Source organism: Prenolepis imparis, unplaced genomic scaffold, assembly GCF_030444845.1.
Source record: "Prenolepis imparis isolate NDT839.2.m4 unplaced genomic scaffold, iyPreImpa1.0 SCAF_12, whole genome shotgun sequence".
In the NCBI taxonomy this organism is placed as follows: Eukaryota; Metazoa; Arthropoda; class Insecta; order Hymenoptera; family Formicidae; genus Prenolepis; species Prenolepis imparis.
The window spans coordinates 6,534,092-6,561,346 of record NW_028141170.1 but is presented as its reverse complement, the minus strand read 5'-3'; the positions used below and the strand labels follow the sequence as shown (position 1 = coordinate 6,561,346).

The 27,255-nt window shown below is 37.5% G+C and overlaps 1 protein-coding gene and 1 long non-coding RNA gene across 3 annotated transcripts; both read right to left on the bottom strand.

The window, feature by feature from the left end:
- Nucleotides 1-248: 248 nt before the first annotated feature.
- LOC145943848 (uncharacterized) lies at nt 249-14,076 on the bottom strand. Its single transcript, XR_014426586.1, has 3 exons — nt 13,591-14,076; nt 1,673-1,869; nt 249-1,581 (listed from the first exon to the last, which is right to left on the bottom strand). It is a non-coding gene; the product is annotated as an uncharacterized LOC145943848 (long non-coding RNA).
- A 964-nt stretch (nt 14,077-15,040) lies between these two features.
- LOC145943620 (putative inorganic phosphate cotransporter) lies at nt 15,041-26,742 on the bottom strand. 2 transcript variants are annotated; one of them, XM_083051276.1, is made up of 8 exons: nt 26,212-26,742; nt 19,401-19,696; nt 18,840-19,085; nt 18,564-18,648; nt 18,123-18,340; nt 17,174-17,323; nt 16,976-17,096; nt 15,041-16,773 (listed from the first exon to the last, which is right to left on the bottom strand). In XM_083051276.1, the coding sequence occupies exons 1-8, from the start codon at nt 26,237-26,239 to the stop codon at nt 16,337-16,339; spliced, it is 1,581 nt and encodes a 526-aa protein (XP_082907402.1). In that variant the 5' UTR covers nt 26,240-26,742; the 3' UTR covers nt 15,041-16,336. The 2 variants fall into 2 exon arrangements, with proteins under 2 accessions (XP_082907402.1, XP_082907403.1); XM_083051277.1 differs by lacking the exon at nt 26,212-26,742 and adding an exon at nt 23,695-24,036.
- Nucleotides 26,743-27,255: the final 513 nt, after the last annotated feature.

Genomic DNA, 27,255 nt, shown 5'->3' with positions numbered 1-27,255 from the left:
ATTTCGAAATTTTTAATATTGTAATGTCAAAGTTACAAAAGACACTTACTGCAATCAGTAGTGGACGCAAATGCAGACAATCGAAAATAATAATTTAAATACTATTTGACAATTTAATTTTTGTCTAGAGTAACAGATGCAAATAATTTTAATGAACATACAAGTTAATTATCTTATTTCATATTAATCATTTATAATCTAATAAGAAAAATAGCTCTTGCATATTTTTATTTTCTATTTCTATTCAAATACTTAATATTTTTTGTGTCCACGTCTGACAATACAGTTTACAAACGATCCACGATGAAATCACGTGGACATAATTTTATAGTCCGCGGTACGCATTTCTCGCGGCGTAACGTCACTTACAATTAGCGCGATAGCGCGGAACATAAGTCGGATCATCTCGTCCGCGCACGTATATATGTAGAGTTATGCGTGTGTGCGTAAGAGCGACGATGAGAAATGCGCGTATGGCGCCAATGGCGGTGAATACAGCACGATCAGGACTCGAGTTGAGCCGGCTGCGGAATGCAGTTCCGAGCCAAACTCAGAGAGGCAGCCTCTTCTCTCGGCTACTGTGCGCAGAAACAAAAATGAAAGAAAGGGGATGGGAGGAAGCCGCGGGGGAGAGAAAGAGCTGGTGGAGGAAACGGGTCCCGTCGAGGGCCGGAGCCCTTTATCATCGCGGACGCGAAACGAGACGTCGAAGAGATACGATTCACCTTCCAGCCTCTCTCCGAGCTGATGATGCAGAAGATACACTTTACTTTCAGTACCTGGGTAGGGAATACTATGGGTAGTCGGGACAAGATGCTTCTAGAATGCATCTAAATGTAAAAAAAAGTTACAACCAAGTGTGTTTATCTTGTTATAACTACAGCATCATTCTTGTATTTATAGATGAGTACTAATGAATGCTTTTTGTTTGATATTACCTTTCAAATGCGGCCGGTTAATGCAGATGCTAAGCTTATTCTCTATATCAGCCAGAAACATAAATACTTATCAGTTAATAAAAATATATTTTTCGTTATTAAAATATCAATTTATAAATTAAAAAAGTAAAGTCATTTGCGCGATGCCTTCAAAATCTATAACACTAGAGAAGTGGAAGAAAATTGATTGATGTCCGATTTTGATAATTACTAATAATCAGAGAAATATGCACAGTAATAATTAAAACTGTTGAAACTTTAAGATTAATTAAGCATGAATTTTTCGAAATTTATTTTCCACTCGTAAGAAATGAAAACTATCCTTTACTGCCAAGAATTGACGACTGTACATTAATCTAATTTTTTGAGCGGCTAGAGATAATAATCTCGAAATTCTTCTCGCGATTTGATTAACAAGTAAGTAGTAATGATACAAAAAAGAGATAGAGAAGGGGGAGGGGGAAGAAACTGAAAAAGAAGTGGAGAGGCGCCGACGAGCCTTTCCATCGGTCCGGCAGGTCCACTTTTTGCGGCGGTCAGGTAGAGGCGTTCCTATGGCGTGTCTCTCCTGGGCTCGATGCCTCGATGTCATGACGCCGCGCGGAATGATGCGGTGGAGAATCGGCAGACGGGTAGCAAAACCCTACGGGAGAAAAGGAGCCGTTAACTCGAGTCAAGAAGGAGCCAGCCAGGGTTCGAATTCACGAGGAACACGAGCCGCGCGCTTTAATTACTTCTTTCGCACGACGTCGTTAATGATACCGCGATTATGATTGGGCTTTTATGGCCATTGAGAGAGGCTCGGCTCCTCTTCTTCTCCTTTTACTCTTCTTTTGTTTCTCGAAAAGTGGATCATGGAAAAAAAGCTTTTCTTCTCTTGTCTCTTTTTCTTCTTGTCGCCCAATTTCTAATATCTTGAAAATTGCTTCGTCTGAAAAGAAATTGATACTCTCAGTTTAAAATGATTATTAAAATATATACCTACATGGTCATTCATCGAGATAAATATACATCGATAGATTTATAAATGATGAGTACAAGATTTGCTTCAGGCAGTCTAGAGCTCAAATTTCATATTAATGAAGGAGTAAAAATAATAAATGTGTATTAATAACTAACTAAAATAGGACAGCCGACTTGGAGAATTAATTTTTCGCGTATATTGATAATATTTATATAAAATGTAAATGACCAACGAATTTTTTTGTCTAAGACCAAAACTATTTTATTTCCATTTCTAGTCTCTCCACGTGAATATACATTGTAAAACAAACGTAGAAACGATCTGATTAACTGGATTGCTACTCGTGATCGTTCCGGCTGTCCTTTCTGTTTATCTGGATTTATGGGACTTATGTGTTCAGAGCGACCGCCACATGACACAAGCGGCTTGTTCGTTTGCGTAATGCGAAACGGTTGACTTAGCCTCTTGGTTTGCACACCATATGGCATCAGTCAGGCAGCGAATCACGGTCTCTGTGCTGCGTCGGTCGCAAACGAAATCCCTTTTTACATCGGATTTCTTTTTTTCCGCTCTTCCTTTCTCCTGCTCTTCTTGTACACCAAAGAGAGGATAAGAAACTCGAGCGAACTTTCGGGGACGATCCCGCTTCTCTTCTAATTAGCGAACGATTGCTGCACAGTTGCTTAGTACAGAAATACAAAGTGCTTAAAGCACTTAAGAGACTAAATTAATATAAAATTATTCGATATTAATAATTATATTAATTTAATTTAGAATCGTGTAGAGAACTAGCAGATTTATTTGTCAAACTCTGATCCTAATTCAAAATAATCTAAATAATAAATAATCTAAATAGTAATATCGCTTAGGTTTAGTCGCTATACTAAAAGGATTCGTTTAATCTTTTATAGAGGATACCAGATGGTATCATAATGTCTGCTGGGAAAAGAAAAAAAAAGGGGGACAAGAATTCAATCGGCCATTTCGCAGATTAGAAACTTCAATCCCATGAAATGTATATTCCCGTCAGTCTTTTCTTAATTTATCTATTTCTTCTCAGAGTGAGCTACGTCGCGCTAATCACTATATACGCGAAGAGAACTTTGATTATCGACCCGCGGGACGTGTAATTGGTCGGGGAGATCGTTAGCGCTTGTACGAGAATCGAGAGACCGGCAATTTCTTTCGCGATCGCTCGTGAATTATTGCGCCTTCATAGAGTCGAGTCTCGCGTCGTAGTCGTCTTAATATGGCGGAGTCGTGGAATCACGCCCGAGCGGCGTAGAGGGACGTTTCCGGTGTTTAGGAGGATCATTTTGGCCTCTGGTAATCACCACCTGCCACCGCTAATTGCCAGCATACGGACCGCCCCGAGTGTCCGATGCGTTTCGACGATAATATTTGTCCGACACCAGCTTCCCGCGCCGATAGCTCACTGAATGCTCACCTGTAATCCCCCTCCGCCATTAAGCATGCAATGTTAAATTTTAATCCGCTTTCATGAAATTCCATATGCTACGAGAATAACTTACGGATTAAAAATTTTTCAATTTTTTTTTCATAAAAAAAGTTGAATAATAATTCACAATACATTGCACACGACAAAATTGTTTTCGAAAAAATTATAAAAATAACGAATTGCAATAATTTATACATATATTAAAAATATTATATGTATAAGTTCGACAAAAAACATGTAAGAGAATTCTGTTTAATATAATCCCGTATATAAATTCTTGAAAAATTATTATATTGATATTCTGTAGTAATTCGTAAGCAATTATTTATAGCATTGCTTTGTTTAGTGGAAAGAGATTGTTTAGTTTGAAGCAACGTATTTTACGGTACATTTAGAAGTGTGATAGAAAACTGTCGGTTGATATGCGACACGTCAAACCGATGTCGTGTAACGCGTTTCTCGTCTCGCGGCGATGTTAATTGGCGTCACCGCTCGTCCGTAAAACGCGAGGCGAATATCGAACGACCGAGCGATTCGATCTCGCACCTGCGACGCGACCATTAAAAGAATCTACCTTTTCGTCTTCAAGTGTCAAAGCATATTTTAAGGATGAGAAGATACGCGATTTCTCTCATTCCTGTCATTTTTTTCTTCAATTTCTTTCTATCTTATATAATATATTGGTGTTATATGTTTTTTTATACATAATGCTAACAAGAATCTGCTTATATATGTATCAATTTGATACTGAACAAATCTATTTATCTTATTTGTTTATTCATTTAGTAAACGAAATGTTATTTTATTATATTTTTGTGATAATTAATTTAAATGACAACTTCTTGGCTGAATTTTAGCTTCGATCTTTCTTAAAATATCTCGAAGTATGGCTTGTCGATCGTGTGTCGATTTCGAATCGATTTGCGGCGAGGGCGTATTTATATCGGAACGGTAATTATTTTCGGCGGACCATTTGTCGAGCTGCACGCGCCTGTTCCTTGTCTCAATTCGCGATCATTAACATCTCTATCTACCGATCTACGAATGCGACTCCACGATGCATCAGGTGCACAATAAGGTGCGGGTAAGGGAACGGAGGCACCGGGCAGGGTAGAAACGGCACATCGCTCGTACGCACAGACAGACAGGTGGATATGTGCATGTGTCCGTACCTATATATGCGTTCAGTGTATTCACGTTCGCGAGTGCAAACAGCCGGAATGCTTAAGCACGCGCCGGAACCGGAAGCTGCTGGGTGAGCACGCGAGCAGCGCTGCATTTCGTGCACCGTCAGGTGCCACGGCGCAGGAAATTAGGGTGAAACGCTTTGTGATAGAGGTAGAGAGGAGGGCGAAGGGGGATGAAGCACACGGACACGACAGCGAAATTTGCATTAACAAGCTTGCGAGGGTAAACGCGCGTTATTTCGCAACAGCGAATCGATCTGCGATCTCGAAAGTCGCGACTCTCACATGCATCCAGGTGCGCTTAATTATAGCTCGATAAGGTGTCACTGCGATAACTTATATGTTTCTGAATGCATTCTTGAATGAAAATACAGATGTATATAACAATTGCTAGGTTCTTCGTGAAAGATCGAAATAATTTTCCCGCTCATTAAAATCCAATTGAATCTTATTAAAATAGTTTATTCGAAGTTAAGTTGAAAAGGAAATTCCATTATTTATTTCTGAATGTCCGATGATTGATTCACAAATTAATTTGTGCGTTAAATTTCAATTAATACTCAATATTTTAGCAATCGACAACTCTGAATAGAGTTGACATACCTTAATTAATATTAACTTTATGTACGTAAAGGCAACATATTTATGTAATTCAATGTAACTGCATTTTCGTCGTAAAAGTCAATATTGAATAATTATCAAACTTGGAAACAGCACAAAAAGGACCAGCTGCAACAAATTTCTTTCTTATGAAAACACTAGCGGTAACACTCGCACCATTATAGTGTATTCCTTACGGATCCCTTACACGCGGCATTTTTCGAAGGCGTTTCAAGCAGATACGGAATTGGTTCCCGATGTAAACACCTGTATGCTTAATAATTGGGCATTTCTGGCGATTATCGAGTGTCGGACGCGAGCCCCGGTCGCTTTCGTTGCGCATAATTCCGCGCACTCTCTCTTCTTGTTTCACCATTACATTACATCGCTCAAGAATGCATGAGTGTGCGTACAGATGTTGCCTTTTAATTTCCAGAAGGTGCACAGAAGCAGGTATCGTTTACGCGGAAGTTATTTTCGCTTCGAAGGTATAATATACTTTCTTTTCTATAGGAGATTTTATGCAAAGATAAGCAAGATAAAAGATATTGTAAAAATGTGAATATAATAAATATATATAGATATTAATTAATTATTTTAGAAATAGAATATGAAAAAATCTCGAGGGAGAACATTCATATTATGAAGCATAACTATTTATTATATATTTTCATATAAATATATAACTACGTTAATTAATACATAAATTCAGTAAAAATTAGAAAATCGAAATAAAAGAGTTTAAAGTTATTGAAAATTAAATTGAACAAATTAGAAAAATATTTGATTTAGTTTCTTAAAAACCATTTAATGTGTATTTTGTGATTATATAGATGTTTAACTACTTTGATAAACAGTTAATCTGATAAAGGTTGTTCGCTCATTTGACATGTAAAATCCGATTAAAATGGCATTTATCCGCCCCTATTACATTTAAATATAATAATAATATCGTATACGTTTGGAATGAAGAGGGGCTATCTCGTCGATCATAGGAGCAGATTGCACGACACACGCTCGGAATGATAGTACGATATCGCGCGTATCGATCCGTCGTAAATCCCCCGGGTACCTACACGCCGCGGACTCGAAATTATTCGACGTTTTAATGGTTCGGCCCGGGCACGATATCGATGCTCGGTAAACATCGGCCGGATGTGGGTCAGATGTCATGTGGGCGACCCCTATAAACGACGCCGATCGTCACACACAAAAGCCACAAATGTGCGGTGGCAGGGTGAGCCGAAAAGCCGCGTTGCTTGTTCCGTATACACGGGCGCGCGTGTTACTCGTCGCAGGTGAACACGAGCGAGCTTCACCTGGCGCGTGCCAACTGTCTAATTAATGACAATCGCATGAGGCGCGCGCCTCGTGCGACCGAGGATTGTCGCCTCTCTATTCGTACAATACGCGTATAATTCGCCTATCTATGCACCTAATATCCATAATGCCCAGATCCGGCTTATCGATCAGCTAGCTCGAGGAGATGTGTGGATATATCGGTCCAATTGGCAGATTCTAGAGAAAGAGAAAAAAAGAGAGGGACAAACGTGTGCTGCGCGTAAGGATTACATCGCGCGCGAATTTACATGAGAATTACACGAACGTGCTATTTTTCGCATACAAGTCAATATCGAGTTGAATAAAAACGAGTTTTGGATTAAGCTAAATTTAAAAAATTGTGAACATCAAAGAGTTCAAAGAGTATATTTTTGTATAAAAATATCAAATTTATATATAAATAAGAAAAAAAGAAATGTGATTTATTGAGAGAAATCGAATTTGAGTATAATTGTCAACGTGTTTTTAATACATTTATCTATTTTGGTTTTTAATTTTTACATCGCAGAGAAATTGGTTATTTTATTTATTCGATAAAATATTATATTTCAATCCTCGCATGTGTCCGGTTTAAAAAATGAAAATAAAAGAGAAATGTATATATATGTATATATCTGCTTTAAATGCATACATTTAAATCAGATTTATATATTTAAATCACAAAAAATAAATATATATTTAAATCAGAATTCAATTAAGTAAATTAAGCGAAAATTAATATTTAATGTTGATAAGAACATGATTTGAGTTTTAATTGCCCCAATACGTTTCATATGGTTATTTATTTTAACTTTTCATTCTCACAAAAAAAATCGATTTAAAACGTTATTTAATTGCTATCTAGAAAAATACTATTTCCGAATGACACGCTTCCGACGTTTTGTATCATTTTTCAGTTTTTTCCACGATCCTTTAATTTTCGCGTGTCCAGTTTGATGGCCCATCAGTGTCCGCAGATAATATTTATAATTGACGTGTATTTTGTTTTCGCGACGCGTTTCTGCTTGGTAGTACGAGTTAATACACATCGATTGGAATTGATCGTGCATATCGATCGCCGACATGCATCGTATCCCCGCGAGCGGTCGGTAGGCGGAGATGAACCTGTAATGCGCTCGAGAGCGTGGGACCGCTATGCGGGAAAAGTGCGGTCTTCCTCGCGGATGAGATCGCGCGGAGCTACCGCGTTGTTAGACCGCCTCTTAGATTCGATGCGAGGACTCTTTGCGCGCGCCTAGTGCGAGGAATTATAAGAGTACTTCGACTTGAACACATAACAACAGAATAGAATGCAACATCTGCATTACAGAATGCAACTCTGTCCGAGTTAATTCTTTTTTTCTTAATTTAATCTTGAAAACTTTATCTTAAAATATTTTAAATCATTTTTTATTATATATTGTGACAAAAGATCTTTCTTATGCGTGATTATGATGCAATTATATAAAACGTCTCTTGTCTACTTTAAAAAGAGTTAATGGGAACTTTAATATACGATCGGGGTCAGTGTGTGAAGTTGGCATCCCTATGTTATGCTATCATAGTTCTGTTAAGAGTTCTGAGTTATTTAGAACCATAGGAAGAGTTCTTGATAATTTTTAGAAATAGTTCCGGTCATTACGATAACGAAAATCAGTTTCAAAAAATAGGGATGCCAACTTCACATTTTTTTACACATCGAATTCTAATAGTTTTGAGCAGAGTTTTAAGGTTCTTTCAAATAGTTATATATAGTTCCTGATTATTTTTTGAAAGAGTTCTGCAATTTTTAGATAAAAAAACGTACCTTCAATATCGAAGATATTTCTAAAATATCAAGTTCTCGTGAAAAACGTTAGAGGTTCGTGATTTTCTAAATGTTTCGTAAAAGTGTATTAATTTTAAAAAATCAATCTCTTCGAAACTATAATAGATAGAGCCATGCGGTTTTCACGTTTTCTCTTGTCTTATCGAGTACGATTCAGAACTCTAACGTCTTTCCCCAGAACTTGATATTTTAAAAATATCTTCAATATTGAAATTATGTTTTTTTATCTCTATAAAAATTGCAAAACTTTTTCAAAAAATAATCAGGAACTATGTAACTATTAAACAATTTAAATTTACTCACCTCACGGTTGCTCCTTTGTTGCCCGATGCCTCCCCGGGCCTCCTTCTCGTATAAGTTTCGAAACACTTGCATTCGCGTTATTTTTTTTCGTTCGCGACGCGCGGCGACGCCCGGATTTTAGCTATCGCGATTACGATATTGGTACGTGTGACGCGATCGAATTTATACGATAATTAACCACCAAAGACGCTAATTAATACACTCGTCCTTTCGCGGACCGGCAAGAAGCGCGCGACCATTGTTCGCAAAGAATCGAAGAAGAGCACTGAAGGTGGAGCTAGACTGGCACTGCCAGGTTCGGAACGCGCAACGATACGTCGCGACCCTTACAATGCCCCACCACTACGACTCGGCGCGACGTATCGTTGCGCGTTCCAAACCTGGCAGTGCCAGTCTAGCTCCACCTCCAGTGCTCTTCTTCGATTGTTCGTGATCAATGGTCGCGCGCTTCTTGCCAGTCCGCGAAAAGACGAGTATATTAATTAGCGTCTTTGATGGTTAATTAACGTATAAATCCGATCGCGTCGCACGCGAGAGATTGATCTTGTCGGCCGTGAATCTCGCTCAATATTCGTCTCGCTTGCGTCCTTCGGCGACTTCAGTGCGTCGCGGCGAAGTCGCTCTCTTGATCATCTTCGTTCGATAAGCCCCTGCGAAAAGTGGGTCTTGGAAAAAGCGGCGACGCGAAAATGGAGCTTCGGTTTTATTCGCGCGCGAATAAGCTCTCGCGAGTCTCGCGTTTTACCGAAACGCGTCGAAGATTGTGATAGCTAAAACCCGGGCGTCGCCGCGCGTCGCGAACGAAAAAAAAATAACGCGAATGCAAGTGTTTCGAAGCTTCTACGAGAAGGAGGCCCGGGGAGGCATCGGGCAACAAAGGAGCAACCGTGAGGTGAGTAAATTTAAATTGTTTAATAGTTTTATGGTTTTATAGTTCCTGATTATTTTTTGAAAGAGTTTTGCAATTTTTGTAGAGATAAAAAAACATACTTTCAATATTGAAGATATTTTTAAAATATCAAGTTATGGTGAAAGACGTAGAGTTTTGAATCAAACTCGTTAAGACAAGAAAAAACGTGAAAACCGCATGGCTCTAACTATTATAGTTTCCGAGATATCAATTTTTTAAAATTAATCCACTTTTTTACGAAACATTTCGAAAATCACGAGTTCTGGTCGAAAATGCTGGAGTTTTGAATTGTACACGATAAAAAGAAAAAAAAGTGAAACTCACATAGCTCTACCTGTTATAGTTTCCGAGGTATCGAATTTTTTAATTCATCGGAACGTAGAAATTTTGCGACGTATGTCAAGTCGACGTATGAGATACGTGAAGGTACATTTTTTTATCTAAAAATTGCAGAACTCTTTCAAAAAATAATCAGGAACTATATAACTATTTAAAAGAATCTTAAAACTCTGCTCAAAACTATTGGAACTCGATGTGTAAAAAAATGTGAAGTTGGCACCTCTATTTTTTTAAACTGATTTTCGTTATTGTACCGGAATTATTTCTAAAAATTATCAAGAACTCTTCCTATATGGTTCTAAATAACTCAGAACTCTTAACAGAACTATGATAGCATAACATAGGGATGCCAATTTCACACACCCGATCGGGGTTGCCAGATGCACGGTGTTCTCTTCTCTACTATAGCAATATATTTTAAGTTTTACATACATATACACTTTACGGAAAAAATATTAGAGAGAGGCTAGATAAAATTTTGTTGCATAAAGTAATGGTTTACATATATGTAATTAATTTTTGCCCGTCGTCATAATACTCATTGCTCGTATTTAAAAAATTATGATATTCACTAAAAAGCTTTTAATGATTTCATACATTTCGAGAGATAATTAGTATATTCGACATCATTGCAATGATGAGACGATAATACGATATGCGTTGAAACGCGTTTTTACCGCGTTTTTTAGAAAACGAATCGAGGAATGTGCGAGACTCGTAAAGTTCCGAAAAAAGAAATTAGACCTGCAGAAATTGCAGAAAGAACCGCCACGAGATACGAGATTATCCATGGTGCCTGAAACGCAAAAAGGGGCACGAGGAGAAGGTCCGTCGTGCCCTTCTTTCCTTCTACCTACAGGTTTGCGTGATGACGGCGTGTGCCCGCGGGGGCGTTCGATTCTCCGAGAGTCGTAGATCGCGTGCGAGCTTGCAGCTGGTGAGAAGAGAGAAAGAGAGAGTGAGAGAAAAGAATACTCGGGAGTTTATCATGGGGCCCCCGGGGGCACCCGCTCGCAACGTGTACCTTAAACGTGGGCGGAACAGCAGGGGTGCCCCCGGGGTGTTTCTCACCCGCATACCTGACATACGTGCCAGGCATCTTCTCATCCCTCTCCCCCAATTTCTTCTGCCTCTTCTCATTCGCTCCATTATCATTCGGCTTTTCATTCTCTCGCCTCTCTCTGTCTCTTCATCATCTCTTTGAAACGTCATCTTCTCTGTTTGTTCACTTAGAAATTGTAGTGCGTCAGTCCTTGTATAAGATAATTATTTGTATCTGAATATTCCAAGATGAAAGTAGAAAATTTTTGAGTGATAATGCTTGAAAAAAATGGAAATAAAAGATTGTGCTTAAAAATGTATTAAAGATATGAAATACTATTATGAGTTTAATCTATAAAATTAGATATCTTACGTGGAATTCGCCTTTCATGTTCGTGTCTTGTATATTTTATGTGCATTCCCCAGTGAGAGACAGGCGCGAACCGCATTGATGAGGGGTTAATCTTCGGCAGCGACTGTTCTATTCGAGAATAACGGAGTTCGGGAGAGTCCAATTTGTTCACGGCGCGGAATCCGGCGTGAGATCCGTTATCGAGCGGTCCGAGATTCTTTTCCGCAGACACGAAAGCCGCGGCATTCCCGCGAAATTATTGCCTACCGATAACTCTCTCGGACCTTCCGTTTGCCGATGCCGGGTGTGCGCGTCTCGAAATTGGAATCGCAGAGAAACGATGACAGGAAGAAGAGAGACCTACAGCTAGTCTCACGATAAAAAACAGAGGTGTCGAAAAATCGCGTAAGCGTTGTGAGAGTTTCCATGGACAGAAAAATCCTCTTTGATCAAAGAAGATAGCATTTTGTTAATACATTAATTACACATTAATTTTTTTTATGGTACATTGAATGCAAATTTTATAATTTTTTTTTTTTTTACGATAGTGAGCTAGCTATAGTAAGTGAGAGACCAATATCAATCATTCATATCTTTTAAAACTCTTTCTAATTTTATAACGAACCTTCGATAAACGATCGCAACTTCTTATAATGACAGTTGCCATTTCTATGACTACCACCGTAATCAACTTATAATGATTTCAAAGAAACTATGGAGATCGACGCGATTCTAATGCGCGCAAAGGAGCCTTAGATCTTAATAATTTCCTAAGAAAAATTCCGGCGATGCCAATGGCGATTCTATGGTTGCGCGCGAACCCGTCGACCGTGTTGCCCCGAGGACGTTCCCATGAGTCGGGGGCGGCCACACCGACGCTTTCGTAGACCCTGGAAGATGCTGGGTCCGGAGAGCACCCGGGGGCGATGCCATGTTCCTCGTGAACGGTGCGTGCAACCGCGCGCTCTCGCAAACACGTTATTACGCGAACCCTTAATAACCCACCCAGAGTTAACCTCTGCCTTTCCTTCTCTTTCTCTTTCCTTAACCCGAAAAGACTCCCACTCTTTCTCTCCTTCACCTCGACGAATTAGCTGTTCTTTCGACGACATATACGGTAGCCAGTTGCCTCGATGTAGCTCTGACGTTCCTTGCGGCTTCATAGATGATGCTCATCAGCGCGAAGCTCAATTCGCATTAGACGAATAGTTTATTTAATTGTGCCTATTGCATTTCAATATTTCTATTAACTGTAAAACTTGACAACAGAAAAGTCTTTCGTTTCGTAAAAATCTTGACGATTGTATATTATTATTTTAGATAATTTGACAAGTATAATAATATAATGCGACAAATTATAAAAAAAATTCTTCAAGCAGATCTCAAATTTACAATCGTAAACTGTCAAGTTTGACATATATTTCTTCCATGAATACGAGAAATTGATTGTTAGCGCGATGTATGTGAAATGCATTCGTTCGAAAATGTATAATGCTTTTATTTCACGCTTTGTCAGTTCTCGAGAGGCCTTGTTCCTTGACTGGAACTTAATTTAATCCCTTGTGCGTAATCAAAAAGTTAGGGAATGCGAGTAATCTCACTGATGAGAGACACGCCTCTGCCGCGTTCGCATCTCGGCAAATATTGAGCGACGAAGTCACGAATGGATGCACCAGGAAGCGATATCGCGTAAGAAGTTCTCGGTCTCATCTCGTTGCTAAATCAATGTCGACAGAAGGTATTGCACGCAATTGTCACGTTGTCACTCGCGATACTTTCGCGAGATAAAGCTTATTCTCGAAATGATAAATTGTTTCTGCATTATATATTTCGAAATCGATACGTTGCTAATTAAATACGTCAGCGAATGACTAGTAGTTTCTTATGTTTTTTTAAATAATCAAAAGCACGTGGCAAAGTGACATGTAATTGTCAAAGTTGACGTATATGTCGATTAGTCAAAGTCTATCGCAAAATATTGTGACATAGATGGGAAGATCGTATGTATAATGTAAAGATACGTCGATTACAGAGCAATTTCTGACTAGTTAGTCTCATAGTAAGGCGTCAATGTTTACACGAATTTATCGATTCCCACGGTCGGCATGTTGCCGCTCGGCCACTCTCTGGACGTGCTCTCGTCTCGCGTCACGAAAGACTCTGCATCTAACATCTCGCGAATTTCGGTATTAGGACCGTATGAAGCTGGACCGAGTGTTCGACGGGAGAGAAACTGAGGTCTCTCCCAGATGACGACGACGACGACGACGACGACGGCGCGAGTTCCCCCGTAGTCTCGCCAACCGGAACAACGGCCTTCCTGTTGTGCGATACACACTGTGTACTCACATTAGTTGATTCGGCAACTCGCTGAAGGTGTTTTTCGGCTGTATCGGCTAGCCTCGGCCCGGTGAGATAGTCCAGCGGATTATCATGCGCGTGCATGTCGACAAAGGAAGTTTAGCTTGTAAAGCTGATTAAACCTTAGTTAATCACAACCGAGCAGGCCGGCATGACAAGGCTGGAGGTAGCGATCGTCCCGGCGCCGTTTCCCCACGCTTGGTCTCCTCTCTCTTTCACTACGGAATCCCTTCCCCACGTGTGCGTGCGCATGTTTCTCCTACGGACCAAACTTCTCGAGCACGTGTTTTCCCAGTGACGGCTCGTGCGAGCGGGCGGTCCCGCGCGGCAAACCGGCACGTGTGACACGTGCTCCATTCCATTCATGTTCGCCCGCTGCGCGCGACATAGCAACTGAATTCGGTGCTGCAGTCCGCGAATTCCGGAGATTTTCTATCGCGATATCTAACGCGCGCCGGAATTCTTCCGCCGATGATTGCCTCCATCGTCTTCAACTTCACAGCACAAGTCTCTCTCTCTCTCTCTCTCTCTCTCTCTCTCTCTTCTCGCTCCTCCTCGGAGATGGAGAACGACGACATACGGCTTTTGCAAAGTTTCGTTAACTAGATTGGACAAATCGACGGATAACAATCGATGGAAGTTTAATTCATCATCTGATGTATTTCCTCTCCTCGTCACCTGCGCAAAATTTCTGGAATTCTCCTAGGAAATGAGGCCGATCAATAATCGCCTCATTTTCAACTGAAACTCGCTTTAACGTAGAGCACTCGTGTCGAATTAAATCGCTGGAATACAATACTGATGCATAAAGCGAAGAGGGATTCCTCTCTCGGGGTCCAGCGCGTCTCAGCGCGAAGACGTGGAGAACCGTGGTCGGGAAGACCACGATGGTGTGACGGAGAGCGGGCGAATACGGCGAATGTACGATGAAGGGAGAGGCACGTATTAAACCTCCTCGAACAGCTGATTCCCTGGCATATCGGCGCAGCGCCGCAGCGCCACGCGTCACGGCGAGCACCATCGCGACGCGGCTACGCCGTGGCGCTTTGGATCCTGTCATCGTCGCGATGCTGCGCGGCGCAGAGATGCTGGCTCTCTTGGAATTGTCGGCATCACCGACACCATCGAGCATTGCGATGACGCCGGTCAATAATGTGCCGAGGTATTCAGGCACCCCGAACCAAGTTGATCTGAGAGTTCCCCGCAGGAAAAAGTAATGCAAAAGCCGCGAGAGCTAGTCTGAATTATTTCAAGGATTAATTGGATATACATCTAAATTAAGGAAGAATTTTGCGTCTCTTTGAGAAACAAAGTTTTGGTCTAACGAGGTTTAGATTCTGTAGGATTTTAATTTAAACTTGTTAGTTACCGAAGTATTTGTATGATGGAAACTGAGAAAGAAGTATACTGGACTCTTAGTTAAGAATTATCTATCTAGAAATTTTAACTTGCTAATTTAATCCATGTTTAATGAAGGGATTCTTTTTCTGCTTTTATAAACGTTTGTCTTTTTTTGGTACATAGTATTAGAATTTAAAGGTCATTAATTAAACGGCTGCGTTTATACACAATTATGTAACATCCAACTCCATCTCCTGGTTGGAGAATATACGAAGAAGCACTCATTACAATTTACATTGAGCTGGCACCTACCAATATTAACAGTCAGTAAGCTGTTTTTGTAGTATAGATACTGTGTGACGATATAATTAATCCTTTTTATCAACGTGTGTTCTAAAATTTTAGCTTATTTGTCAGTATTGCATTAACGAAATTAATAGCACTTTTGTCTTCATAGCTAGCATTGTCGAAATTTTAATGAGGCTACTAAATAAATGTTGCAAAAATCATTCTTTTCTTGTTCAAATTTGAAAAATTAATCATAAATAACTTTTCAAATGCATTATTTTATGGCAAAAATCACATCCTTTTTCTGTTCAAATTTGAAAAATTAATAATTAATAATTTTTCAAATGCATTATTTTATCGTTAAAAGAAAATCATTTTTTAATCATATATGTACAAATATATAACTTTATCATATCATTAATTTATATGTTGTACACATGGTATTAATTATGACAAGTTTTTTTTTTATTTTTGAAGTAATTATCGTCATTTGTGTTATTTTTAAAGTAAAAGACAGATATTTGCTAAACATTTATTTATAAAATTGCGTATCAACAAATTATACTATAAGTTTAATTTAAACTAAACGCTTTTAGAGCCGTTTATCTTTCTTTCCTTTGGTAACTATATAAACTAATTGTACGTAATACACATCAGTAAAAAGTGAGTGTAAAAACGCACTCAATTATCCTATATTAATTGACCCTGAACTTAGCACATCTAAGAAAGCAAACGTAAAAAAGAAAACTCGATATAATTATAATAAAACTCATTTTTAAAAATCAATGTTCTTAATTTTGCAATTCTTTTTTGCATTCTACAACTTAGAGGTAAAATATAAAACAATTATGATAATAATAAATTACATCGATTTTGCGACTTAAAAGACATATTTTAACTCTAAGCGGAAAGTTAGCAGGCAGTGAAAAAACAGGGATATTTCGCAAGCTATTGCCAAGCAGGGTCAATCAATTGATTTAACATTTCACGATAATAAAAACGAATACTGTTCCATTTGGAATATTTATCGCAATGCGATAAATTAACGCTTCTATCGTCGTAACGTCTTGACAGTCTAAGGAAAAGCGTTGTCGCTCTCAAGATGCTACGAAATTATTTTACTTTTGAGAGGAATCGATTCGATACCCTCTTCCGCGGTAGCGCCGTTCTTCTTCGTCTCACTGGGCGGATTGTTCCACTTTTGCAATTCGCCAGTGCCGAAAAAGGCAAATGTCAGGGCACCGATAAAGTATGTGGCTGCCAAGGTCCAAAAGATGATGGTCCATTGCGTGTAAGTCTGATTCTTGTACGTGATGGTGCCAACCATGAAATTGCTTAGAAAACCGCCTATCGAGCTGAAGGTGTTGGCAATGCCGAATATGGTTCCGGAAAAATTAGGCGCGATGTCGAGACCATTTCCTAGATAACCGGCTGTCACGGCACCGTTTATAGTGAGACCAACGGTGAATATGGCAACCGATGCCGTGCGATTGCAACCGTAATATACTTGAATCACCATGAGGATGCTAGGAGTTAGAGTAGCTGAAAATTAGAGTCGTTTTATTAAAATCGAAAATAAAATCTTTTGGTCCAATTACGAGAATTAATAATTTATTTATTTCTATATATATCAGAAAAATTTAATCATGCATTATTTAATTATCTAAAAAATCTCATCTCATTGTCATATTTAAATTATGTAAGAGATCAAAAATTGCGAAAACATTTGGGAAGCTTTACTCACCGAATGTCGTGAAAATTTTGCGTATTGCAGTTACGGATAGCTTATTGATGCGAAGTAGGTAATCAGCCAGGGTGGACAAAATATACTTGCCGAGATAGGGTAACGAAGATAAAAGGCCGTTCTATAAATAATTTTCATTCTTGAGTATCAATGCGACATTAACGAATTTTATTTATTATTACGATTGACAATACGCACCTCCTTAATGTTGAAGTGCAAGATATAATTCATGTAAGTCGGGAGCTGACTTACGACGGTGAAGTAGCCGAAAACGCTGCATGCGTGTGTTATCACAATAGTCCAAACGGGTCCAGAGGTGACAATTGAGCGCCATGGCACTGGCAGATGCTGCAATTAAAATATCGAATTAATATTTTAAGCATATTAATGAATCTTCGAAGAAAAAAAATAATTAAGTAAGTTTTTCACACACACACACACACACACACACACACACACACACACACACACACACACACACACACACACACACACACACACACACACACACACACACACACACACACACACACACACACACACACACACACACACACACACACACACACACACACACACACACACACACACACACACACACACACACACACACACACACACACACACACACACACACACACACACACACACACACACACACACACACACACACACACACACACACACACACACACACACACACACACACACACACACACACACACACACACACACACACACACACACACACACACACACACACACACACACACACACACACACACACACACACACACACACACACACACACACACACACACACACACACACACACACACACACACACACACACACACACACACACACACACACACACACACACACACACACACACACACACACACACACACACACACACACACACACACACACACACACACACACACACACACACACACACACTGAGACAGATAATTGTAAAGAAATCGCACTATTTAACAATTCAAGAAATGTGCTAATAATTCTTTTCAAAATTTAAATGTATCTTTGCATTTCTCTACTTTGCTTGCTTTGAAAAGATTAAAATAAATTAAAATAATTTATCACTGGAATTAAAATAGACGCTTTCTACAACTGCTATTACAACCTTGTTGGTAGCGGTATATCCAATCGAATCCTCGATATAACGTCGCTCCTCCTCGCTGATGCGCGGATGCTGCGACGGTGAGTCGAACACCAGCAAGAACCACGCTACACTCCATATAATCCCAATCGTGGCGGTCACATAGAAGACCGACTCCCAGCCAAGTGAGTCGATGAGGAAACCGCATATCGGCATAGTTATCGCGGCGCCGAGCGACGAGGCTGCAAATAACGATGCAATTTATGGCGCCGCGTTTAAAGCAGCCGGCGCATCTCCGCGCCATAAAACGGCTATGCGTCTGCTATTTTTGTCGTGTGTTTGTACGTTTCGAGTTTCTCAGGTTTTTCGAATTGTGGAAAAAGACGATTATGGCGACTATTTCATTTACGCGAAACTGACTACACAATTGCGCGCGCGAAGCGAATTAAATCATGATCCATTTACCCATCATGTTAGAGACGAACTTGCTACGCTCTGTCGGTGGAATCCATCGAGCAGTCATCGGTTGGATGGCAGGCCAGGTGGCACCCTGATTTACGAGATATTAATTAATAAATTTTGAGAGATTATGTACAAAGAGAGAGAGAAAGAGAGACAGAGAGACAGAGACGCTCGATAGATTCAAAACGCGAGTTGTCGGTTAGATTTTCACGAAGCGGACGTGTATATTTATACGCATTCATCTTAATTATAATAATTCATAGAAAAATAGCGACGTACCAGCATAAATCCCAGTATTACTCTTAGCGCGGCGATGAAGGCATAGCCGAACGTGGCTGCTATCGGTGTTAGCAAAGTGATGAAACTCGACACCAGCATACTGTAGCCGAAGACCTTCCTAGTGCCAATTACTTCCGCGAGCCGACCACCCGGGATCTCCGTGCATATGTAGCCCCAAAAGAAGCTACCGAGAATTAGATTCACCTCATATTCGTTCCACGGATATTTGGTTTGGGGTCGCTCCTCCTGAGGTTAAAAATCGAAAATTCACAAAAGAATTAGGAAAAGTGAGTGAAGAGACTTCAAAATTATGAGAGAGAGAAATTAAGATTAAGATGTGAACTCAAACGAATTAATTAAATGTTCACGAGATAATCGTGCGCGCGATTAAGGCAAAAATAATTTTTTTTCGCTCTAAAAAAAAAATTTTATAGCGTATTAATCATGAATAAATTAGCATGCATAAATTTCGCGTTGGTTTCTTAAAGATATTAAATGTAAGAACTCGTTCGACGGGGTCGTTAACCGTGCAAGTTCGATTTTACGTGAGTCTCAACGAACCGGGTGTCGCTGTGGGAACGATGGGGACGTAGTAACGTTATTCGTCTCGTTGACTCTATTAACGTCGACGTGAATTGCTGGGGTCCTGGTGTCGTTCGGGGTGAGATCGTTCATCATCGCCGTCCGGGCAGCGCACTCGTCCGACGACGATTCGTTGGAATGTAAATGTTGACTGCTACTATTGTCCGGCGTCACCATCGAGACGATCGCTATCGTCAAATTCACGCGTAGCATGTAGTTCAACATAAAGCCGAGAATCACCATGATGTTGAGCACCTGTCTGCATGAGAGGCGATCTGCAAACGCATTTCCGGTCATTGTTGTGACTCTAAATCGATCGCGAATATTCGGTAGATTCGATGTTAAGTCAATGCAAAAATAATGGTCGATTTGAATATTCTTTCTGATTTCTTTCTTATTATGGGAGAATTTTTAAATATTTTTGATTTTTAGTGAAAGATAAAATATATGTATGTATGTATATTATTTTACAATCATCTACAAGAAAGATATATTTAATAGAATTTATATTTACTAGTTTGTTTGTGTAGAGTTTGTTTGTGCTATAAAATTATTAGAAAATAATATAAGTAATAATCTCTTTAATTAATTATATTACAATTTCTTTTTTTCTGCATTTTTATTTATTTATTTTTTAAACACATAATTAGTTCTCCAAATCACTTTTTATATAAAAGTATTCGAATATTTTAAAAATTATAGTTTATAGTTTATATTTATAGGTATCCGAAAAATATTATATTCACTCCTTGATTTCCATTCTATTCGAATGATGTTAATTTAACTTCATTTATCATCTTTTATTCTAGGATTTTTACACAATTACAGTCAAAACCTAATGTATTTGATCGAAAACAGGACGTTAATATACATATATACATATGTATATAGTTGATAAGAGTGCGTCACATATCTTAAGCGGCGTAAACAATTTTTACGTAATACACACGCGCGTGATACACGCGACCACATATGTATATTTTCGGTCCATCACTGATCTCGGCACGTCCGCGACTCATCTCGAGGTCATCGTTGGAAATCCCGGATGTTGAAACGCGCGAGCAGAGATCACGCCATTTTTTAGCTTTTATTATCAAATGAACGTTATCACAGACCAAATTTCGAATTATCGTTGCGCCTCTTTCACAACAGAATTGATTAATTAAATGTACATTGCAATTGTGCCAACTCACGAGTCATCTGCTCGTGTCTGTTTTGCTTTAATGAGTTGTCGTATAGGTAGTGTTAGACCTCGGCCACTGTCCACCTCCGACAATTTTCACGTTCATTGCTAGACCGCTGAAATTATTTCAAGAATGATGCGAGCGGGCCAATTTTCTTCTGGTTTCTTTACGTGGAGCGCGAAAGCTCCAAGTTTTGCGAAATCTTACGTCAATGGATCGAACGAGTCTTGGAAGTAAAGAAGCTCGCAGAAAGTGGCGGGCAAGCCCGTACTTAGTCAGTCGCAACGCACAAACAGGCGCACCTCGTCCCCGATATTAATAGTCCGTTCTGCATTAGATCGTCTTACATCGTTCGTCTTGTAATAGCTATGCAATAATCTAGTTACTTTGCTTATCGCGAATTTGCGTCGGTTATCGCACAAGTATTCGATGCTTTAATATACATACAATGAAATCACCATATATGTACTTTATATAACAAATTCCAGCGCGCATGAATTAATGACGATTTTCTTGGCCTACTTTACTTTGATCTAAAAAATGGATTTTTTTTTCTCAATAAAAATGAGATGGTTGGTCTATAATTTTCGCGTAATATCATTAATTGAAAATAAACTTCATCCCGCGATTTAAACAAATAAATGATAGAATCGCGATTGCAAAATAGAATTGTGATTCTATGTTTTGATTCTTTCTTTTTATTTCAGCAGAATTTATCAATTTTTATATGTGAGAAATAACAATTTATTTTGACAGAATTTAGTATTTTTTATGACAATTAAGCGGGTTCTTATCATTGACGCATTTAATTATTACAACAGCGAAACGCGAGTTAAGCAACAAAGAAGTCGATTTCAACATATCGTTGCACAATTTTAATACACGTTTTTATCTCGAGCAATGAAGATGAACGGTCATCAATCCGTGAACGATTATTAAGTCATCTCGAGCCGTAAAAGTATGTAAACGCGGCGCTTACAAAGAATCCGTATGAACAATTTGCATTTATTTATGCGGATGTATGTGTATTGTCCACGTAAAGTCATGCTACATATAACCACTATATCTGACGTAACCACGTTCACGAGGAAGGTCGAATAAAATCGCAGGCAGGTGCATTCTTATCACCTAGTACGTGATTCAACCGATTTTAGCGATTTCGTGCTCGTCAAAGTCGTTTCGTCTTTCGCAATTTTCCGTGTGAATTCACTTAATTATCGACATAAGCACTAGCTAGCTATTTTTTGTCGCTATGACTTAATTGATTCTGCTGATGATTGGTAAAAAAATATGCAAATTGAAAGAAAAGCATATTCAGTTTACCGGGAATACACTCTGGGGATCCGTGTCTCACACAAATAAAAAATTATATTTACACACACGCGCGTGTAAAATAAATAACATTTACACGTCATTGTAATTTTAATATTGCACGTAATGTAATTTATTTGTAATTTTATTTATTATATTAATATAATTTATATTAATATAACGCACAACACTTCTGTGATTAATTTCATTAATGATTAATTTCCAATTAATGCAATCATGTTTTTTAAATGAGAAAATTTTATTTCCGTTAGCGAGTGGATTATACTGTTTCTTGCTTCGTTGGTTTGTGTCGTACGAGGAAATGCCATTACTAATAATCCATGTCGATGATGACGAAACTGATTAGAAATCGTCTGTTCATTATTTTCACTTTAATCAGCATGTATGTTTGTATACATATCTGTTGACATATGTATATCTGTTAAATTCCATTTACGTCAACGTAAATTCTCTTTTCATGTTTGATCTGAATAGCCAATTGACCGTTTTGGCATTTTACAATTAGTTGTACGCTTCCATAGTTTTTCTCATGTTAGCCATATGTTTCTATTTATTTTAACGTTATTGGTTATATATGTTGTTTATGTACATAGGATTGCATTTAAAGAGACGAGATCGTGGATGGACGATTCGGACGATTGGAGAGGAGTGCTTGTTTAAAAATCCAATATAGTTGATGATAATGATGTTCGCGAATTAAGAGTCTACTTATTTTGCATGTCGTCGCTATCCACTTAACCGCTATTGCGACTATCACACTCCCTGATCGTGTGGCAATTGGGAGTTGGCACAATAGTTAAATATATTGCGTTTCTATTTTAAATTCGTCGACTTCGAACGTTTGCTAACAATAAACGTAAAATACTGATAATAAACATAAAACGCATGATCATAATGCAATACCCTGATTATTTAATTTAAGTTGTTGATGAATGCCAAAATGAAAAATTTTGAATCGTTAATGAAAAGTACCAATGATAATTTGTGAAAGAATAATAAATATAACCCCTGACAATCATTAAAAGTCAATCATTAAAAATTAATTACAATCCAACATAATTCACTTCCAATCCTCGGAATTATTAATCTTATTAATATATAATTTTAATGAATACTCTATATCTCATTATCAAATTAATCGAAATGACGTCAAAGATAATTATAATACTTATTCTTTATTAATTAATATCTAGAATAAATAATGTTATGTTAATATTATTTATTTAAAAACAATAATACTCTTTTCAGTCATAACAAGCAATCTGCACTATTTTATCTTTCTAATGCGTTTTATAAATCTATATAAAATCATGTTAACGCATGTAAGATGCATCTCGGTTTGCACGTCATTGCAGGGTCAGTTTAAATGGTACTCATGTCAGTGTTTTTAATTATAAGTTTTATGGCCATTTTTACACCTGATCATCAAGCCGATTCGAAGGTCATATCATTTTAATGATCTCGATATAATATGATATCATATTTTAAATCGCGAAAACTACGCGGCACAAAGAACAATTTTAGTAGAAACTATATATAGAATAAATTATAAAAGTTCGGAAAATTATCGTTAGTGGATGATATCCTTCTGTTTTATCTCACAATTTCTTGGGGACGCATCTTTGCATTGACATGCATTTCGTTCGTTATTCTGTAGGCACTATCACGACCTTCACCTAGAACTCAATACACGTTTTCTCGCGAGTTATTTATATCGGGTCTATTTCGTCGTTTCGCGTAGGCGTGAAATAGCGTACCTGCGTGCTGTTCAAAGCCAAGTTTGATGACTCGCAACTTTAAACGATCGGAAACATCGATTCGGGTCAAGACACGGGTTTAACGATGCAGACGGTGTTATCTGCGGGCGTCGTTACATGAATTCGTATCTCATTGGATGGAGATCAGAGGTTGGTGCGTCGTCGTTGTATGGACTATGAGCGACTATTAATTCGCACAACCGCTTTCTGTCGATGATACGCAAACGTTGTCGATGACACATATTAACCTCAGGAGCAGTCAGTCGAGGGTTCAGGGCAAAGAATGTTCGCGATATTTTCAATCGCAATAGACAATATGCTCTCTATGCTATATTTCATGGAAATTTCATTCAGAGATCATAGTATATATGCATGATCATTGCATTATATATGCATGATCATTTCCTCTATATACATATATGCTAGGCATCAAATTACCAATGCACCTTAATGTCTTTCTCATTATTCTACATTCTATTTCACTCATGTTTTTTTCGAATTGAAAAATGCATGAGAAAATTAGCATTATATCTTTTTCTTAAATATATATTATGTAGCATTTATTATCTTTTCATTTATTTTTTAGATACTTTATCATCTCATTTAATATTTTATACTTTTATAATTCGTGTACAATTAGTAACATATTGATAAGAATAATAAAATAGTTGTATTTAATTTTTTTGATAAGAGATATTTTTGTATAAGTATATTTTAATAATATGCCTTTAAAAAATTACTTGGTTTTTAAAGTTAATAGACAACAGAGAAAAAAGACAATTTCCCGAAAATTGATGTTTTTTTACTACAGTATTATTTCCATTACTTTCTTACTTTATTATTTTTATGACTTTAATTCGTTAGTTCGTTGAATTATGCGGTTTCTTGTGACAAATCATCTGTTTTTAAGAATATATTAACGTCTAAGCGGAAACTGCGTTTATTGTCGTCTGTCGCGGTATATTAAGCGCGCAATTTAAGTCCTGCCCACATTTAAAATTTGTTATTCTTTTCGGAAAGATTGTACTTTTGCAAAAGAAAATTTTTGTTAAACAAAAAATATTTTTAAAAAAATATAATAATATTAACTGTTGTTTTTGTTCTCTTTGTATTTAAATAATTCAATTTTACAGATATATACTTTTATTTATATATAATTAATATATAAGGAGATTTTTTTGTAAACATTACAATAAAACGATTAATACTTAGAATACGTTTCTAAGAGTGTTAAATGGAGTCGTTTAACCTTACTTTACGTAAATAAAAATAGATGAAAACACAAACATAGTTACAATAATATTTAAAAAAATTATATTATACATATTAAGGTTGTCTCATTTCGAGAAATTATCGTTTTATCGAGTATTAAAAAAAAATGTACTATAACGAAATAAAATCTTTTATTTTAGTTATGATTGATTGAATCTTAATTAATTTTTTAATTTAATGTTTGAAAAAACAATTTTATTAATAAATAATTTTTATCAATACTTATGGACGATAAAAAATCTTCATGAAAATGATTAAATTTAATCTTACAGTGTTATTCGATCGAATTGAAACGCCATACGTGTAAATAACATACGGTGTGTAAAACAAATGAAATTAGCTACGGAATCTTTTTCACTTTTTATGGATGAAAGTTTAATAAACATCTTATGTTATATCAAACATTAAGAATAATATTTGTGAATTGTAAGAGAACTTTGGTCAAATCAAAAGCGATATGTTTATACTTCATATGTTTGCACTCTATTTTTTTAATTTTTTTAAATATATGACGTTTTTATATATTTTTTTTCTGATAACAGATTACTAATGCGAATAATCACGAAATTTTGATCTTATAATTAAAAGCGTGCAACATGTGACCTCTTTGTGTATTCTGATACATACATACACATAAAATGAGATGTCTATAGTTTATATATTAATTATTAATTCAACGAAGGACAAGGCAAATGTCAGTTCAAATTATTTCTATTCTCTGCTATTATCACACTTTATGCTACCTTCTCTTTTGCGCTAATTATAATAGTTATCATAAATAATTAATTGCATTCATTTCCAACAATTCTTTACTCATTATATTCATTATATTCACTTTGTAACCATTATTTTAAGTAATTATGTTAATAGAACTATGCACACGCTTCTTATTTTTATTCAAATTATCTTGTTGAAAATATATAGTCGCAGAGGAAAGAAATGTCAAAATAGATCTTCTAAACCGATATATTTCTATTTCTCTTAAATGTCGCATTTTATTGAGAACAAAATTTGGAATAATATTATCAAAATTGTGATACACAATCTGATAAAGTAATGCAGTCTCTAATAAATATTTGTGGACTTAAATTTTTATTTTGAACCTTTGGCCAAAATTTTAGAGTTTAAATAGAAAATAATAAAATAGTTTAAATAGAAAAAGTCTTTCCTCTATGTTTTCAAATGACATAGAATAAACATTTCTGTTTAGCTATTTAATTTTCGCTTCTTTAACCATCGACTTACCCTTCAACATACTGCGATTGGATGCCATTTCACTGCTATCTTTGTTTATCAATAATTACAAATAAGACACGCTCACTGTATACATGAGGTGCATCAGTTCGATTAATTTTCTTCACCTTTATAAGTTCAGTACACTTCGAAAATCATCAGTTAATCTTGCTTCTTTATTATTTTTACACAATACAGATGTGTATCTTCTCTATTGGACGTAGTTCTTCACTTCCATGCATAAACAATCATTAAATATCTGAACGATATTTGCGACACAAACGTTCAACCCCATAAAACTTTTAAAAAAGGTCCCGGAAATTCTGTGCAAGAGAGCTGGCTCTCGCTAATGTCGTAACTCGCTCGCTCGCCGTTCTTCAACTGTGTGTGCTCCGCTTCGTTAATGCTGCCAAAAATCTCTGCGAGTCGCCGCTTGTTGCTCCGAAGACGAGGAAGCGAAGAGGAGGCCCGTCAATAGCGTCAGCGTTGCGACACCGACGTCTTCCGCGGGCCGCGTCGTTCTATCGCTTTGCTAACGTTCTTTAGTGCCGTAACGAAGGCTACGCATGATGGAGGAGGAAAAAGAGAGAGAGAGATAGAGAGAAAGAGGGGCACGACCAAGCACGTCACAAGCACACGTGTCTGTGTACAATGACGTGCTTTGTTCGCCTCGAAAAGAAGAGGAAGCGCCCCACCAACGGCTTTTCCTACCCCCTATAATCTATAATATCTCTCATCCGGAGAAGGGACGCAAAATTGGATTCAGGTACCGTGGGCGCGAATGAAATGTTGTCCATTAGGGAAAGATGCATTCCGTATTGTGCAAGAAATCCAAGAAAGAAAATAGCAAAGGATATATTAAATTTGGAATATTTGGGAATTTTTTGAAACTTGGGAGTGTTTTGGGTATCTTTTGTGTGAAACTCTTGATAGTATTATATTTTTTGTCGCCCAGATTCACACATTCTTTTAATTTTTAGAGAAACCGTAAGTTGTTTTCTTTTTATGCACTCACTTGAAATTAATGAAAAATATTCTCTTTTGCTTTTTAAACAT